Raw genomic sequence first — 15,407 nt, 5'->3', positions numbered from 1 at the left:
TATTGCAAGACTTTTTATGGTAACTAGGAGGAACCAAGACCCCCCAGAAGAAAGTGAAACCTACAGAAGTAACCAGAACCTACTTGTATAAGGAAACAGGATCAACTAGGAGCCAGGACTCACTTGTAATAAATCGGGACCTATCGTAACTATGACCTACCATAAACAAAGGGAGTCCATATGAGGGAATTATACTTCTAGATACAAATAAGGAACCAGAATGAACTTGAAAGAACTTAGGTCCACCTTAGTGAACTGGAATGAGTCTAAAATACATAAGACTCACCTGAAGGGAATCACACCATCCAGAGTCTGATGTATGGTGGGTGGATGGGAGAGAGCAAACCCTCTAGAGAGCAGTGTTGGGTGTGCCCGGTACACCTGCAGAGCCAGTTCCTCCACCAACTCAAGGTCATCATCCAAATCATCACCTGAAGATACACGCACACACAGGAAATCAGTATGGGGAAAGCATTGGTAAAGGCTTAAGACGGATAGGGAAAGATATTGAATGTAAGCATCAATAACCATAATTTAACTGAAAATGAAGATAAATTCATGCAAAGGCAGAATGGGTGCTAAAAAAGAAGTGAAAATAACGAGGAAATTAATCACTGCATACTTTTTCTCATTCTAAGACACATTAAATCCCACATCATTATCAAGAATTGTTTATCCCATTGGCAAGGAGGACAGTATATTTTTACACATAGGAATGTGGTTTGTGAGTGAACTCAGTTAAACTCTAGTAAGCTTGGCAAAGGAATACTAGAGATTTTTAGAAGTGGTCATTTTGCAAGACATTCCTAATTGTTATTGATATACAAGTATGAATTATTAATAATTATCATTATTTACAGTACAAAATCAGTGCTGACCTGCAATGGGTGGAAGACAAAGGTCTTTTTTAATAAGGGAGGCAGCACACAGGCCTCCCAGGTATGATAGTTCCTTCTCCAGGTGCCGAATGGAATCTGCAGGTGATGGTGGCCACTCATAACCCACCAATAACACTCGGAAGCCATAGGTGTTGGCCCTCTCATCCTTCACATAGTCTGAGGCTGTCTCAAGTGAGAACACAACTTCATGCCCTGTGATGGAGGATGGAAGATAAAAGATATCAAGTATTAGTTATTATGCACAAACTTGTTTCCGTACATCTGAATATATAATGTGTATGACCATGATCCCAGTACTAAACTACTGTATCATATTAAAAGCAGTGTATCCTACATTTGGCTGAAGTTGATTTTCAGAGATGGGAATAAGTGAGTGTACCTGGCAAGACAATAGTTTGGTGGGGCCAGTTCTGTGTCCCAGAGAACTTGTTGAGCACAGCCCAGTAAGGGGGTGGGGCTCCCTCCTGGCCTTGGGAAATTTGGGTGGTGTGCTCTTGTGATTCTGAGGTTCCTCCAGTACCAGCAGGTGACAGACCTCTCACTTCCTTTATGCTCTGACTTGGTATGTAAATCTAAAAGCATAAATACCGTAACATTAAATAAGTCTGATCTGATAAACTGTCAGCTTAGATAAATATTGAAATTATTAGTTCCATTATCATCAATGCAATCAGATAACTGAAACTGCAATTTGGTGAGTCAGTAATAACAAATGCTAGCTACTTTGAAGCTTTATTTTATGTACCAAAGAAATAATGATTTTCATTTAAAAGAGAATATTTAATAAGTTCTTCAAACTTTTAAAGTGTAAATAAGGATTAATGTTCAATTCCTGCTAACCTGCAGTGAATCCTCTGGCTGGGCGGTGCCACATTGTGGGTCAAACTCCAACGTCATCCACTGGACACTGGATGGGAACGTCACTCTGGTGGAGGAAGATACACTGCTATGAGATACTAAAATTCCTTTTTAATACAAGTTAAGTAACCTATATCTGCAATGACTGGGTGTGGATGGATGATGGAATAAGGACAATATCAGAACAAGCGCCAAACCTAAAATTGGCAACAGCTGCTGGGCGGTATGGATGATCACTCTCCACCCAGGCATAGTGGTGACTGGTGGTGGTGTGGCAGTCCTCCATGGTTTCTGGGATGGCTGTCTGCTGGGTGACTAGACTTAGGTTGTTCAGGGCAGCCACATGTGGAAGAATTTCCTGAATCAGTCCCAAAACTGACACAGCGCTCTGCAACAAAACATAAGTTGAAGAGAATTTTTCCCCATTCACCATAAAAATGCATAACAAAGTATGCAGTAATAGAATGGTGCATGACCTATTTTATCAAAAGCCTATATTTACAGGGCCTATTTTAGCCATTATTTATATGTTAGTGAGTTTTAGCTGTAATATGGACAATGACTTTAATACATCACTCTGAAATCATAATTTTTACAGTAATTGCAAGTAAATAGCATTTGTCATGCCTCTGAATATCATTTGTCTGTTATTTCCAAAAATTTACTAAACAGTCAAAACTGTGACATAGGACAGCCTTGGATGTAATAATGCACCCATACACACCCTGGGATCTGATGTAGCCACAGGACCAATGTGTGACAGAACCAGAGGCAGCAGCATGGTGATGAGGGGAGCAGTGCCCAGGACTTCAATAGCAGATTCATCCCCAACACCAAGGCCCATGATCATGAGTTCTGTTGCCACACGAACTATGCTGCCTGCCATGGTGAGGGCAGACTTCCGGGCCTGCTGCTCTGCTATCTCCCTGGTGCTCCGCTGACTCTCAGGATCCTGGGGCATGCTGTAGGGAGTAATAGTGCAAATGTGAGAATAAAAAATATTTAATTTTTCATGTACAGGGTATGCTGCCAGAAGGAATTAATGCTATGATGAAAGAAAATGATCTACTTAATTTTCCCTGCCCTTCTGACCATACTGCATGGATGAAATAATATAGTTGTTCCATGCCTTCAACAAAATAATGTTTGAGACATTTATTATGACTCAAAAGAGTTATAAAGCAAAAACAACAATGATGGTCTTGATTTGATGACTTTTTAGCCTCAGGTTTGCTGTGAGTCATCTATAAGAAACCCTGCAACTTCCAAGAATTTGGCAACAGCCACAGGTCAGATTCACAGATCTCTCGGAGAATGGTGGTGATGTGTACATGTTAACATTTATAAATATCCTCAATCAATTAAGTAAACAATAGTTGTAAGAATTATACAATTTCTCATGCAATTTGAAATGAACATAGCTGTGAAAGCACTTTCTATATCCTCTAATTATCTAATGTCATGGTTACACACACACACACACACACATATATATATATATATATATATATATATATATATATATATATATATATATATATATATATATATATATATATATATATACATGTGACGCCGACGTCGGCATCATCGTCGGCATCACCGTATGGAAAGGGTTAATCATCTTCTAAACTTCTTAATCCTCTTCTAAACTTCTTAAGAGGAAATAGAAGAGGATTAAGAGGTTTTGAAGAGGATTAAGAGGTTTAGAAGAGGATTAATCCTCTTCCATTTCCTTTTAACCCTTTCCATACTGTGATGCCGACGTCTGCGTCACCGTATTGAAAGGGTTAACATTAGAAACAACTGCCTATATCTGTCTGATAATATGACTGAGAGATGAAGATCTACTAAATACTACAGATGCACTGATGACAAACAAGGCTGACCTGTAATACATAATGTGAGGTATCTGGCCTCGGATATGGTTGGTGCCGTTGACGGAGAGGCTGCAGGCAGAGAAGGTGAAAGTGGTGTTGTCAGGACCTTTGACAGAGGGCACCCCACCATCACCATTGCTTGTCCGGCCGCCATGGTTGCACAGGCGGATGGCATACTTTACTCCCTCCTGCACACAGACATTGATGACATTAGTCTCTCCTCCCTTATGTGACAATTCCAACAAAAACAAAAAATTTCTGCATTTATTCCAGAATAAGACTCTTTATAGAAGCTCCCCATCATACACATATGCTAATCTAAAGTATATCCTTACTGGCAAAAACAAAATAATAAACCAAAATAAAACAATTTATGTGAAAGGAAAATTAGAAATACTCAAACAAAAGAATGATGATGATTTTTTTTGACTGACTACATGTACATTTTTGCACTCAAGTAAAATGCTATGGCTTGATAATCCTTATAGCGGTGTCAATCTTCTCTTGTTGCTTGGCTCATGTTGCACCTGATGCTCTACAAGCCAAAAGTCACTGAAGATACTATATTGCCACCAGCTTTTGATCTCTAAACCTACTTCACATGAAAGAGTAGACTGCAAGACCTTTTGCCCTACAAAAGTGGTATGCACAGCAACCTTTATGTATTAATTACCCCACAAATCTTCTATATTTTGTATTTCTCTTGTCTTTATATCTTTATCTTGACTCAGTACTATGAACATCTCTCACCTTGATAGGAACAGGCCGCTCAAACTTGATCTCCACAATATCAGCTATTGAGTCATCTGGACCAAAGGTTCCCCGCGCCATCTCAATGACATTCCAGCGCTCCAGAGTGTGTGAGGGGTCCTGGGCTCCACCACTACCACCAGCATTTCCACCACCACCGCTCTCATCCAAGATCTCAACCTCATAGTCATAGGTACCCACGCCTCCAAACACACACACACCAGCCACCACAATTCCTGGTCGGTCCACAGAGAAGCATATGGCATCAGGTGAGCCATTACCAGTGTTCCAAGTGCGGCTCTGGGAGGTGCGAGTGAAGCGTGGTGGTGTGATGTGCAGCACTCGCCCACCCGCTGGTAACTCATCCTGCGAAAAAAGCATTTATGCAGGTGATACACAGTACAGTAATAATAAGGGCAAAGTACATCAACATAACCTAATGATTAATATAAATTATTGGGATTTTTTTTTTAAATAGAGCACAAAATACAATTCATTTCCTTTGATTTTCCATAAATATATAAATATCTAAGAAAATGGATGACAAAATGAGTGTTGAGACATTTATGGTGGCTGTAATATCATTGCATAAATAGATGCAGCATCCAACTTCAGACTAAAACTTTAAAAAAAAAAATGTAGGGGGAAAAGTAGCCTCAGAGAACTGTGTTTTGGTTGGGAAGAGAAGGTGAGGTTTGGAGCAAGAAAGATGGTGTTTCACAGGATGGAAATCAGAGCGAAGACTGAGAATGTTGCAGAAGAGAAAGTTGGAGGAACTATCAAGATACCTCAGCAGCATTAGTTTCAGCAGAGAGCTCAGCGACTGTGGCAGCAAGGAGAAGGCAGGTGTTGTGAACGAGGCCGGGCAGGGAGACGACACGCTCCCCTCGCAGCGCCTGCCTCACACTCCCACACACCACGCCCAGCAGCCGGTCCAGCACCTCACGAAATGTCCACACCACTCCTGCCCCATTGTCTGTCTGCTGTGGGGATAAGAAGGAAACAATATGAGTTGGTAAGTTCTTTCTCTCTCTCTCTCTCTCTCTCTCTCTCTCTCTCTCTCTCTCTCTCTCTCTCTCTCTCTCTCTCTCTCTCTCTCTCTCTTCCCTCTTCCCTCTCTCTCTCTCTCTCTCTCTCTCTCTCTCTCTCTCTCTCTCTCTCTCAGGAATAGGCGACACATATACTCGAACCCTTACATGGGTCTTGTAGGTCATGTGCTCCACCAGTAGAGGGTAGCGGTACAGGTCCCCAGGCTGCAGGGTGGAGAGAGCTGCATTGTCAGCGGGGGAGGGCCGATGAGTCACCTCTGCATCAGGGTCAGTCAGAATGGGGCAGGTTGCACGCAGCTTGACAGTTGGGGAGCATAAGGAGGCCAGCACAGCACTCAACAGACGGTCACTATCCCGGGTCTCCTCCTTCCCCTGATATGCAATAATAAGATGTAGTCTCTGTTGTACCTTCAGAATCTTAATTTAGATGACTTCACCATCTAACTACGTATAGAGATAGATGAAGTAGTCAAGGAAAGAAAACTTACTGCTATCTTAACAGTAAATACATAAATCTATTTATCTACTTAAATTTCTGATAACCTGTACTCTCATGGGAACATCTCTTGAGGGGCTGATCACAACAAAAGTGTCTCCAATTTTTGCTGTTCCAGCCCTCCCTCTCCACTATTTAAACCGTTATTTACAAACTCCCTCTTTTCAATATTCTTCTACTCTAGTAATTATTTTCACCAATGGCCTCACCCTGACACCGTCTCCCTCAATTCTGCCCCTATGAACTCTTCATAAATTCATCATACATTATTACCACATGTCCATACACCTTAAGAGTACCATGCTTCACCTATTCTTCTAAGTTCCTCTTTTATCCTCTACTGCCTCCTTAATATAATCTGTGCATTTTGCATTTTCTTTTTTCCTTTTCTGCATCCATTTTATCCAATTACTTTTGAGTTGCCCTAACTTCTTACAAATCCTGAACAACTTACTCCAGAATTGTGTCCTTTTACATATCAGCATGTGGTCACTGTCATACAATCTCTTACTTGCCAGTTTTTTACTCTCATTTTCCTTTTTTCCAATCCCTTCAGATTTCAATTCTTCTCTCATAACCTTTGCAATCAATACATCCTACTTCAATCTATCAACCACACTTGTATAATCTATGACTCCTCTCATAAATCTTGTTGGTTATCTGACCTTGGTGATGGCATCCCTAGAGAGGAGTAGGTCACAGAGGCAGGACCACTTGAGCTGCCCAGTGGGGTAGAAAGCATGGAAGCAAGACACAAAGGTTTTGTGGCACTCATCCAGTACCACCACCACCATCTTGCTTAGAGGCCCCAGGTCTGAGGACAAATAGCATAACTTTCAGTTCTTAATTTTGTACAATTTATGCAATTTCATTTCGGGTTTTGCCACCCAAAAAGTTCACCAGATATACTTCTGTCTTATCTGTATGAAGGGTAAATTTATGACAATGCATTTCTAATCATAAATTATTTAGAAAATGCTGTGTAAAACATCTTTGTTTACAATATGAGTACATGTGACTAATGTCACTCAAATTAAAAATAATAAATAATTTATTATCTGATAATTCAAAAGACTGAAATGTATGAGGATCAAGAGAATGAAAAAATTGTTAATGAATGTTCTCTTACCTCTTCCATTGCGCATCTTCCCTTTCCTGGAGTAGAGTGAGGGTATGGGGTCAGAGAGCATCTGTCGCAAGAGCCCTCGGACATCAGCCACACTCTCCGCCAAACAACCCTTTTCACCATTGTTGCGCAGCGTCCGCACTGCAGCAAACACATTAAAGGTATATATTGACCATAAAAGTCTGTAAACTCTTATTTTTATACTGATTCTAGGTTTAGCCTCACCTCAATCACTCTGTTACTATATCAAAGGTTCTTGAACTGACCTGAGTTAGGATAGACTTCATTGATGTAAATCCTGAAGAGCCGCAGACAGGCACAGCAGATGTAGACAAGCCGTTGCAGGTCTAACATGGCCACAGTTGGACTAGCACCACTACTGCTGACATGACTAACATGCTGAATGGGACACAAACACACAGCAATATTTAGTTCCATGATTTGTAAAAGGGGACTGTATACCAAGGAGGTACACTTGTCTTTTGAAACTATGTAGTTGTGGATCTGATTAATTGCACCAATACTGCCAAAGTGATTAACATGCTGGAAGGAACACAAAAAATATAACCCTACTTGAGTCTGTGAACTGGGACTCTGAACATCTAGAAAGTGCACTTGCTTTTTAATAATGTAGAAACAGAGCTAGTAAAAATATTGTAATAATGAAAATTCAGTGATGATCTGAGTTGATCTCAACGCCATGTCTTGACTGATATAAATTTACAGCACCGAAAACTTGGTTGGCAGAGGCAATAATAATAATAATCCAACTCACCTCTCCAACACAAGTCCTCAGGGTAGCCCATGCCCATCCCAGGAGGTCCAACAGTGACTGAAACACATCCTGAAACATAAAAAAAAAAAAAAAAATTATTATAGAGCAGGGGCAAGTTGCCTTGAATTGAAAGGAATGAAGAATATACGGCACGCATGATGAACTCACGCACACACACGAATGCACACACAAGCATGTGCACACAGACATGCACACATGCACGCATGCATGTACACACACACACGCACGCACGTGCGACGATGATAATGAGCATGCACTTGCTCGTGTCGGGAGGGTACCTGCTGGTGAAAGTGAGTCCAACTCGTGATCAGGCCGTGGTGAGTTACATGCACACACACACACACACACACACACACACACTGGAGAATGTTTTAGGTTGCTGACAAATATCATATTAGCATTTAACTACATGGTTAAAGAATGTTGATAACATCTATAAGCCCAAGACTAGAATATACAGCCATGGTGTGGTTACCTCACCTGAAAAAAAACACATACACTAGTTGGAAAGAGTGCAGTGCCAACCAAAATTATTCCAAATATAAGAGAACTGCAATGCAATGAGATGCTACACACACTGAACTGCCTACATTGCACTATTAGTGTGTTGACTCACCATATTATAATAACAACAACTGAGTTTACTTACATTGCGCACAGTTATGTAGAAGGACTTGGAGAGGATGGGCACAGGCTCAGTGGCATCATGTAGTGGCTTGGGAGCCACAGAGCCCTCATGGGCCATGACTCGGTAAAGCAACTGCGGGATCTGGCCAGCGTTGACATCTGTACCATTGTTTGACTTCTTTGAGGACTTGAAGTAGAAGATTACCCTGAAAAATGCAAAGATGCTGTTACGGAAAGTTTCCTGTTGATTTTAAAATTTTCTCGCATAAGTATTAGTCTGAGTATGGAGAATATGTAAAGTGTTGGCATTCATGAATCAAATATATTTCTAAACCATGCCCATCAATGAAATATTTGTCATCACCAGAAGATACTAAAAGAAGGGAAAATATACTACTAACACAAAAAATAATTATAATATGGTTCCACCTGAATCTTTGAAAAATAGCAGTACACATACAAAAATGGACGTTTGTGGAAGACTGCTGAGGTACTCACTGGTCTTCTGTGGTAACCATGCTTTGCCCAGAGGAGCCACAGTCACTGCTTGGACCACTCACTCTTGCCCATGCCACATACCACTTGTTACCCTGGAAAAAAAGGTACAAGCTAGACCTAACCCTGTGACAATATAAAAGAACAAATACATTGAATAACACACACACACACACACACACACACACACACACACACACACACACACACATATGCACTCAAGATAATCTTGTCATGGACTCAAAGAGGCTGACCAGCCAATCAGAGGCCCATTTCCCACAGGGGCAGTGTAGGGAGTCATTTAGTCCATGAGATGGAACCTAGTTCATAACCTCAACCTTCTGTTAGGTACATCCCATTTATCCTTTTATGTTACCTTTCCTAGCACACACAGTGGAAAGAAATGCATGTATTCTTAATCCTCATGTCTCAGATAGATCTTTAACCCTTAGAGTGCCAGGTCCATATATATATATATATATATATATATATATATATATATATATATATATATATATATATATATATATATATATATATATATATATATATATATATATATATATACCAACCACTACCCTCCTTACTCACCCCTCCCAGCTTTGCTCCCTCAGAACAAAATTTGTTAAAGATTCTCAGTACAAGCATAAGGAGTGTGGTGTGGGTCTGTGGTGTCACTTCTGAGTGTGTCTTGCAACACTCTATTATAATTATGAGTTTGTGAACACTGGATATTGCATATTATCTGAATAAAAAAATGAAAAAAATCAAAATTAATGAAAAAATTATACATAACAGTAATTAATGTACTCATGGTTCTTTCTGCATAAATATACACCAAAAATATTTGGGGTATGAAAAGTGTCCCTTACTCAATCCTGTAATACTTCAAACATGTTACTGAAATTTATTGCAAATACCCCAGAAAGGCTGAAACTCTATGGAAATGGTGTGTAATATTTCATTTCACACTTCCCATCATTATTATTCCATATCTACACAAAACTTGTCAAGGTGAATGCTGTTATGGTCACTGACATGCATTATTTCCCAAAGAATATTGATTTAAAAAGTAAGTTACACTGGGAATGACACAAGATCTGAATCATACTCTGTAGCACTTAAAGAGTTACAATTTACTTCACACAGTTCACTATGCAAGGATACATTTGAGTGGAGCCAAGAGGGAATAATCACCTGCACAGGCACTGGGTCATCAAACAACATTGGGTACTTCTGCCTGATACCACATTCATATGGCATTTCCTCTGTCTCAGCAAGCAGCTCCCCATCTGTCTCTTGATCTCCTCCCTCTGCTCCAAGCTCAAATAACTGTAACACATACAAGAAAGAGTAAAACATACTTCTTACTATATGTTCTGAGTTTATTGTGTAATTTCTTCCTAAACATGTCAGGAGATAGATAGACAGATTTCTCCTATATTATTTGTTTTATTGACATCAGAATCTTACCTTAATTTTTCCCATGTATTCTCCTCTGCCTCCAAATAAACCAAAGCCGCCAATAAGGACATCTGTGTCACACATAAACCGCACAGCCTCTATGGAGTATCCAGAGTAGCCCCAGCCGCCACCATGACCTTAAAAGGATGAGGATTATCTTGGTTTTCTACAAGGCTCTCAGAGCAAATTGAGAATTAGGAAGCTATGAACTTAAAAAAGGAATAAGTGGCAGGGAATCCTGGCTACTCTGAGATGCAGTTGAAACTGTTGACAATTTTTATCAGCAAGACGGGGTGGAATTTCCTGCACCTATCCTTTGTTTCTACATTATGAAGGAACAAAAATCTGCTTGCATTATTAAACAACAGTAGATATTAATGCTTTTTTACTACACTGTTTAAGCAGCATGGTAAACTGGAAAATTTCTTCATATTACCTGCCAGAGAAGGCAACTAAATAAATTAGGATGAAAACTACCAGGCATGGATGGATAAAACATGTTATACAAGAAGAATTATTTCATTCATGAGGAGTTATGAGTTTTAAGTGTCTTGTTAATCATGACATACTTTCAAACCGGTTGACAGGTGTGAAGTCCTCTCTAGTGTAGACGCGCACAGTAGCCACAGTCTGCAAATCAGTCTCCACCACTGTGAGACCATATTCATGGGCCCATGTCACTGTGTCTATGCAAGAAAGCATGTGGAGGGCAACCTGGGGGTGAAAGTGATAATGTATAGGTGACCTAGAACTGAATTAAGAGTGAAGTGAGAAAGAAAGTTGAGAAGCAACAAGAAAAAGAGAGAAATATTAAAAGTCTTGAGGAAAGAAGAATAATGAAAAATAAGGACGACTATCCAAAGGAGAAATATGATGACAGAAACATAAGCTAAAGAAGTAGAATTAAAACCAGCAGGAGAAATTCAAATATATCAGGTGACACCACTGGGTTTTGAACTGCCCTGCCTTGACTTGTTTTGAACTCTCCCTCCACGGCCACATGCAACTGCCTTATCTCCACTGCTCTAAGACTTGCACTGCTCACAGACACACCACCCACCTACTCTCTTCCTCACTTTCACATACCTGTGCCCTAGACACCTGAAATTCAGGCAAGATAGGAAGAGAGAGTTCTGGGGAGAGGAGGTCTCTAAGACCATCTGGGGGCCCCCCATTGGGCATGCGTTGAGCCTCAGCTGCGATAATATTGTAGCAGTGAACCTCTTGACACTGGTTGTCATAACTGGTCGGGAGAGACAGAGAGGGTTACAAGGTTAGAGGTGAAGGTAAGATGGTGGGGGCTTTGTTGAAAATATTACATACGCCACTGTCTCTATCTGTGTGTCTGTTTCTCTCTTAAGCTTGACTACTCATTTATGCTCTTACTCTCTCTCATTTGAAATTGACAGCCACAAGTCATATGACAAAAATAGTGAAAATAAACTATTCCATGACTTCTAAGTCACTCACCTCCACAGGACATTGTACACAGGGTCCAGGCAGACAGTGTGGCCTGAGAAGCAGATCTGGTCTGGTGTGGAGAAGCTGCGGCACTGCCCATCACTACGACTGATCACAAGACATCGCCAACTCTCCTCTTCTTCTCTCTTGCCTCCCACTGGCAGCAGCACTGGAAATGTATAGGTTTCATTATAAATCTCAAGGGGTTTGGAATTTGAGAGAGGATTTTAAAAGTAGGATAGGTCTTGACTGTACATACATTGTGCTGATGAAGATTAGGCTGAAGTGGTTTGAGAATGTTGAGAGGATGAATCACGGTAGTGGGATGAGAGAGAGATAGCAGTTGAAGATAGAGTGGGTAGATGTAAACCAAAGAAAGCTGATGAAATATTGCAGGATTATTATGACAATGTTCATGAATATGATGATGATGATGACAGTTATCACCCAGCTCCTCACCCAGGCAGTTGCTGTTGGCCACCACAGCTGAGGCACTCAGGTTGTGAGTGTTAATCAGTGACTGATCCAGCTTGATGTATGTCACATCAGCTGAAGCACCAACCCATGTGGCCCTGCGGCCCAACCTGGGCCCCACACCCGGCACCAAACCTGGCACTGAGTACCATGGACACCGGCCTCTGCTACTACCTTCGCCTGCGTCACTCTGAGGTGCCACACGGCCCAGCTGACCCTTCTGCATGGCAAGATAATTATTTGTTAGAAATATCCATGAAAAGGCAGAACATAAAAATATAAGCAAGACAATGAGACTACTGAGGCAGGCAAGGGCTGTGAATATTATATACTTAATGGGACAGAAAAAGAAAAAAGTCTTGTTATAGATATATAAATATGAATTGAACAGTAGAACAGCCTGGACAAAGACATTATCCAATCCAAAAACCTCAAGGAGTTCAAAGCTAAATTTAAGCAAGTGAGGCTCATATGGGACCTCACAAGCAAGACTAATTTCATGCATATCACAACTAGGTAAAGCAGCTTTCAAAAGTATAAGGAAGAGTAGGATAAATTAATATGGATATGGAGGAAGGACAATTCAAGCATGGTTCAAACCCTACAAACTAGAACTGGGTAGAAACAGATGGGATATATACACAAAGAGATATGCTTATTAATATCTGTAAACAATAATGTGCATAAGAAGCATGTTGATGATAAAAACATTAAATGATTAATAGAAAAAATCACAACAGGAAGGAGAGCATCACCTGAAAGTCCCCACAGCTGTAGATTTGTCCATTGGAGGTGAGGAAAATGGTGTGATTACTGCCAGCTGCCACCTGAACAACTCTCACACTGGGGGGCAAACGGGGCATGGATGGGGCACCACGCGAGAGCAGGTCCCCAACCCCTAACTGGCCATAGCTGTTGCTGCCCCATGTGTATGCCTCCCCATTGGCACACACCACCACTGCAGGAGGAGGGGAAAGCTAGTAGAGTAAACCTATTAACAATGCATATTCATGTTTATGTTTGCTACTCCAGTCACTGATCGTTCAGTATGCCTGAGTATCCGTTTTTTGGCCAAGCCACAGATAATCTGGCGCCACATTCATCTTATCATACAAATAACCATTTGAATAATAATGGCATTTTTGAGGACAAATTAAATGTTACTGGTGAGATCCTAATGTGTGTGTGTGAACAAATATTACTTAATTAGGAATAACAAATCCTATGAAGTTGCAAATACTGAGATGCTGAAAATTATTTACAACGAGCAAAGAACAAATTTGACTAAACTTTTATCATTTAATTAATGCATGTGTTACATATTCACATCCACAAATTAAATGGTAACTACAAGAACATCATATAACAAGTGTAGTACAGCTAATATTACAACAGTGATGTAAGGACATGTGAATTCCTGTGGTGCATGATGGTTCCCCTCACCTGAGTGATGAAGACCACAGGCAACTTGTATCACAGGTATGGAGCCAGGAAGATGAACTCTTGCAGGTGACAGGGAGGAAATCTTACTGGCATCCCTCTCTTGATCACTTCCAATGCCATCCTCTGTAACTGCAAGCACAATCCCTCACCTTGACACAGTCCCTCATCTAGGAATAATAATGCTCATCCTCTTTGTGCTTTTACTCAAAAATATTTCTCAAAAATTTAACCCCAAAATTCTCATGAGTTTGGGTGTGTGTTTTGCTTAGTTAGTAGCTACCAAGAGCTTGTGGTAAAAGTGAATACAAGAAGTCAATATGCAAAAAAAGCATATGCAGCACTGTTGTTGAGATGACTTTAGAATTGCTGCATGTGGTTGTTGCAGTTACATAATGGACTAGGGAAAATGGGGTAAGTGCACTGGTTTAACTAGGCTTTAGTTACAATGGATGACTGGGTGGTGCAAATTAAAGTAGGTGACTTTATGGTGTGCAAAGTTACACTTTTAGGGGTTATTCAGTTTCATAAATATAGTGAAAAATATGAGGTAAAGAGGAGTAGTCTGAAAAATCATAAGCTGTGCAAATGTTTTCCTGATAACATACTAAACACATTCTATACACTTTTTCTTCCACGGCAAAACAAAGGAACTTGTAAAATTGAGTAATACATTATAAAAGATCATGTTTACTTAGACTACAGCATTTGAGAAAATCATTAAAAGTTTCATCTCAGCAAATATGAAGCCTGAGTGTAAAGCAAACTAAAACTGTACCAGATTTGCCAAGCAAGTATAAAAATACAAAATACATATGTAGCTTCAAATTACCCCACTTGAATTGCAGGTCAGGCTACATAAAAGGGGAAAGAGTACTTGCAAAAATCAAAAAGACCGAATAAAGTGTTTAAAAACAATACATAGTGGATATATCTGCATCATCTGCAGCACTGACTGTAGAACTGAATATAAAAGCAGCCAAAACAAACCTAGGATGTTACTGGTAGCAAGAGGATCAAGGGCAGCAGCAGCAGCTAGGGCTGCAGGGTCGGGACTGGCAGGAGTGGGGACAGGACTACTGGAGCCGGCCACAGCCCCCTCATCACTCGGTGGGTTAGAGGACGGAGCCAGGAGGCGGAGCAGCCGAGCCTCAAATTGGCCCAGGTTACCTGTGTGACCATTCCGGCCTGAGGTGTGGCCATCATCTGGCCCTATTAGCACACTAGTAGGTGGGCTACTCTGGCCACAGACTGCATGAACTACTTCAAGCCAAGTGGATTTATAAGAAACCAAAAAAATGTGGATGACTTTTCCATTACTGAAAATACTTTTTCACAAACAAGTCCAAAAATGTTCATGTAATAAACCAAATTCGTATTCATTCACGTGGCAAACTACCAAGGAAAATTCACCCTTATCTAGATCATCCCTAAAAAAGTAGTCACTTGGGTAATCAAGCATGAAAATTGTGGGTGTAAGTTAAAATATATCTCAGAGTAGGAAAAGGATAGCAAAGCTGACTAGCAGCTAGGCAAAATTATCTGACAGAATTTAGATACATTTCTTTCATTAAAGGTTTCCTCATTAAAGT

The 15,407-nt window shown here is 40.4% G+C and overlaps 1 protein-coding gene across 1 annotated transcript in view; it reads right to left on the bottom strand.

Moving 5' to 3' along the window:
* LOC127007549 (E3 ubiquitin-protein ligase MYCBP2-like) overlaps positions 1-15,407 on the bottom strand; it is an 87,723-nt gene that overhangs the window by 51,185 nt on the left and 21,131 nt on the right. The window contains exons 18-42 of the mRNA XM_050878719.1: positions 14,806-15,027; positions 13,819-13,947; positions 13,131-13,333; positions 12,361-12,595; positions 11,911-12,070; positions 11,527-11,683; positions 11,010-11,154; positions 10,450-10,577; positions 10,174-10,308; positions 8,980-9,071; positions 8,504-8,687; positions 7,834-7,902; positions 7,325-7,457; positions 7,062-7,199; positions 6,598-6,746; positions 5,584-5,808; positions 5,176-5,370; positions 4,388-4,753; positions 3,647-3,825; positions 2,482-2,719; positions 1,955-2,145; positions 1,740-1,824; positions 1,279-1,471; positions 879-1,091; positions 287-431 (exon numbers count right to left, since the gene is read on the bottom strand). Of these exons, the coding sequence (XP_050734676.1) occupies positions 287-431; positions 879-1,091; positions 1,279-1,471; positions 1,740-1,824; positions 1,955-2,145; positions 2,482-2,719; positions 3,647-3,825; positions 4,388-4,753; positions 5,176-5,370; positions 5,584-5,808; positions 6,598-6,746; positions 7,062-7,199; positions 7,325-7,457; positions 7,834-7,902; positions 8,504-8,687; positions 8,980-9,071; positions 10,174-10,308; positions 10,450-10,577; positions 11,010-11,154; positions 11,527-11,683; positions 11,911-12,070; positions 12,361-12,595; positions 13,131-13,333; positions 13,819-13,947; positions 14,806-15,027 (4,309 nt within the window). The remainder of the gene's footprint in view (positions 1-286; positions 432-878; positions 1,092-1,278; positions 1,472-1,739; positions 1,825-1,954; positions 2,146-2,481; positions 2,720-3,646; positions 3,826-4,387; positions 4,754-5,175; positions 5,371-5,583; positions 5,809-6,597; positions 6,747-7,061; positions 7,200-7,324; positions 7,458-7,833; positions 7,903-8,503; positions 8,688-8,979; positions 9,072-10,173; positions 10,309-10,449; positions 10,578-11,009; positions 11,155-11,526; positions 11,684-11,910; positions 12,071-12,360; positions 12,596-13,130; positions 13,334-13,818; positions 13,948-14,805; positions 15,028-15,407) is intronic.

This window comes from Eriocheir sinensis, chromosome 35 (assembly GCF_024679095.1).
Source record: "Eriocheir sinensis breed Jianghai 21 chromosome 35, ASM2467909v1, whole genome shotgun sequence".
Lineage (NCBI taxonomy): Eukaryota > Metazoa > Arthropoda > Malacostraca > Decapoda > Varunidae > Eriocheir > Eriocheir sinensis.
This window is presented reverse-complemented; position numbering and strand designations above follow the sequence as displayed.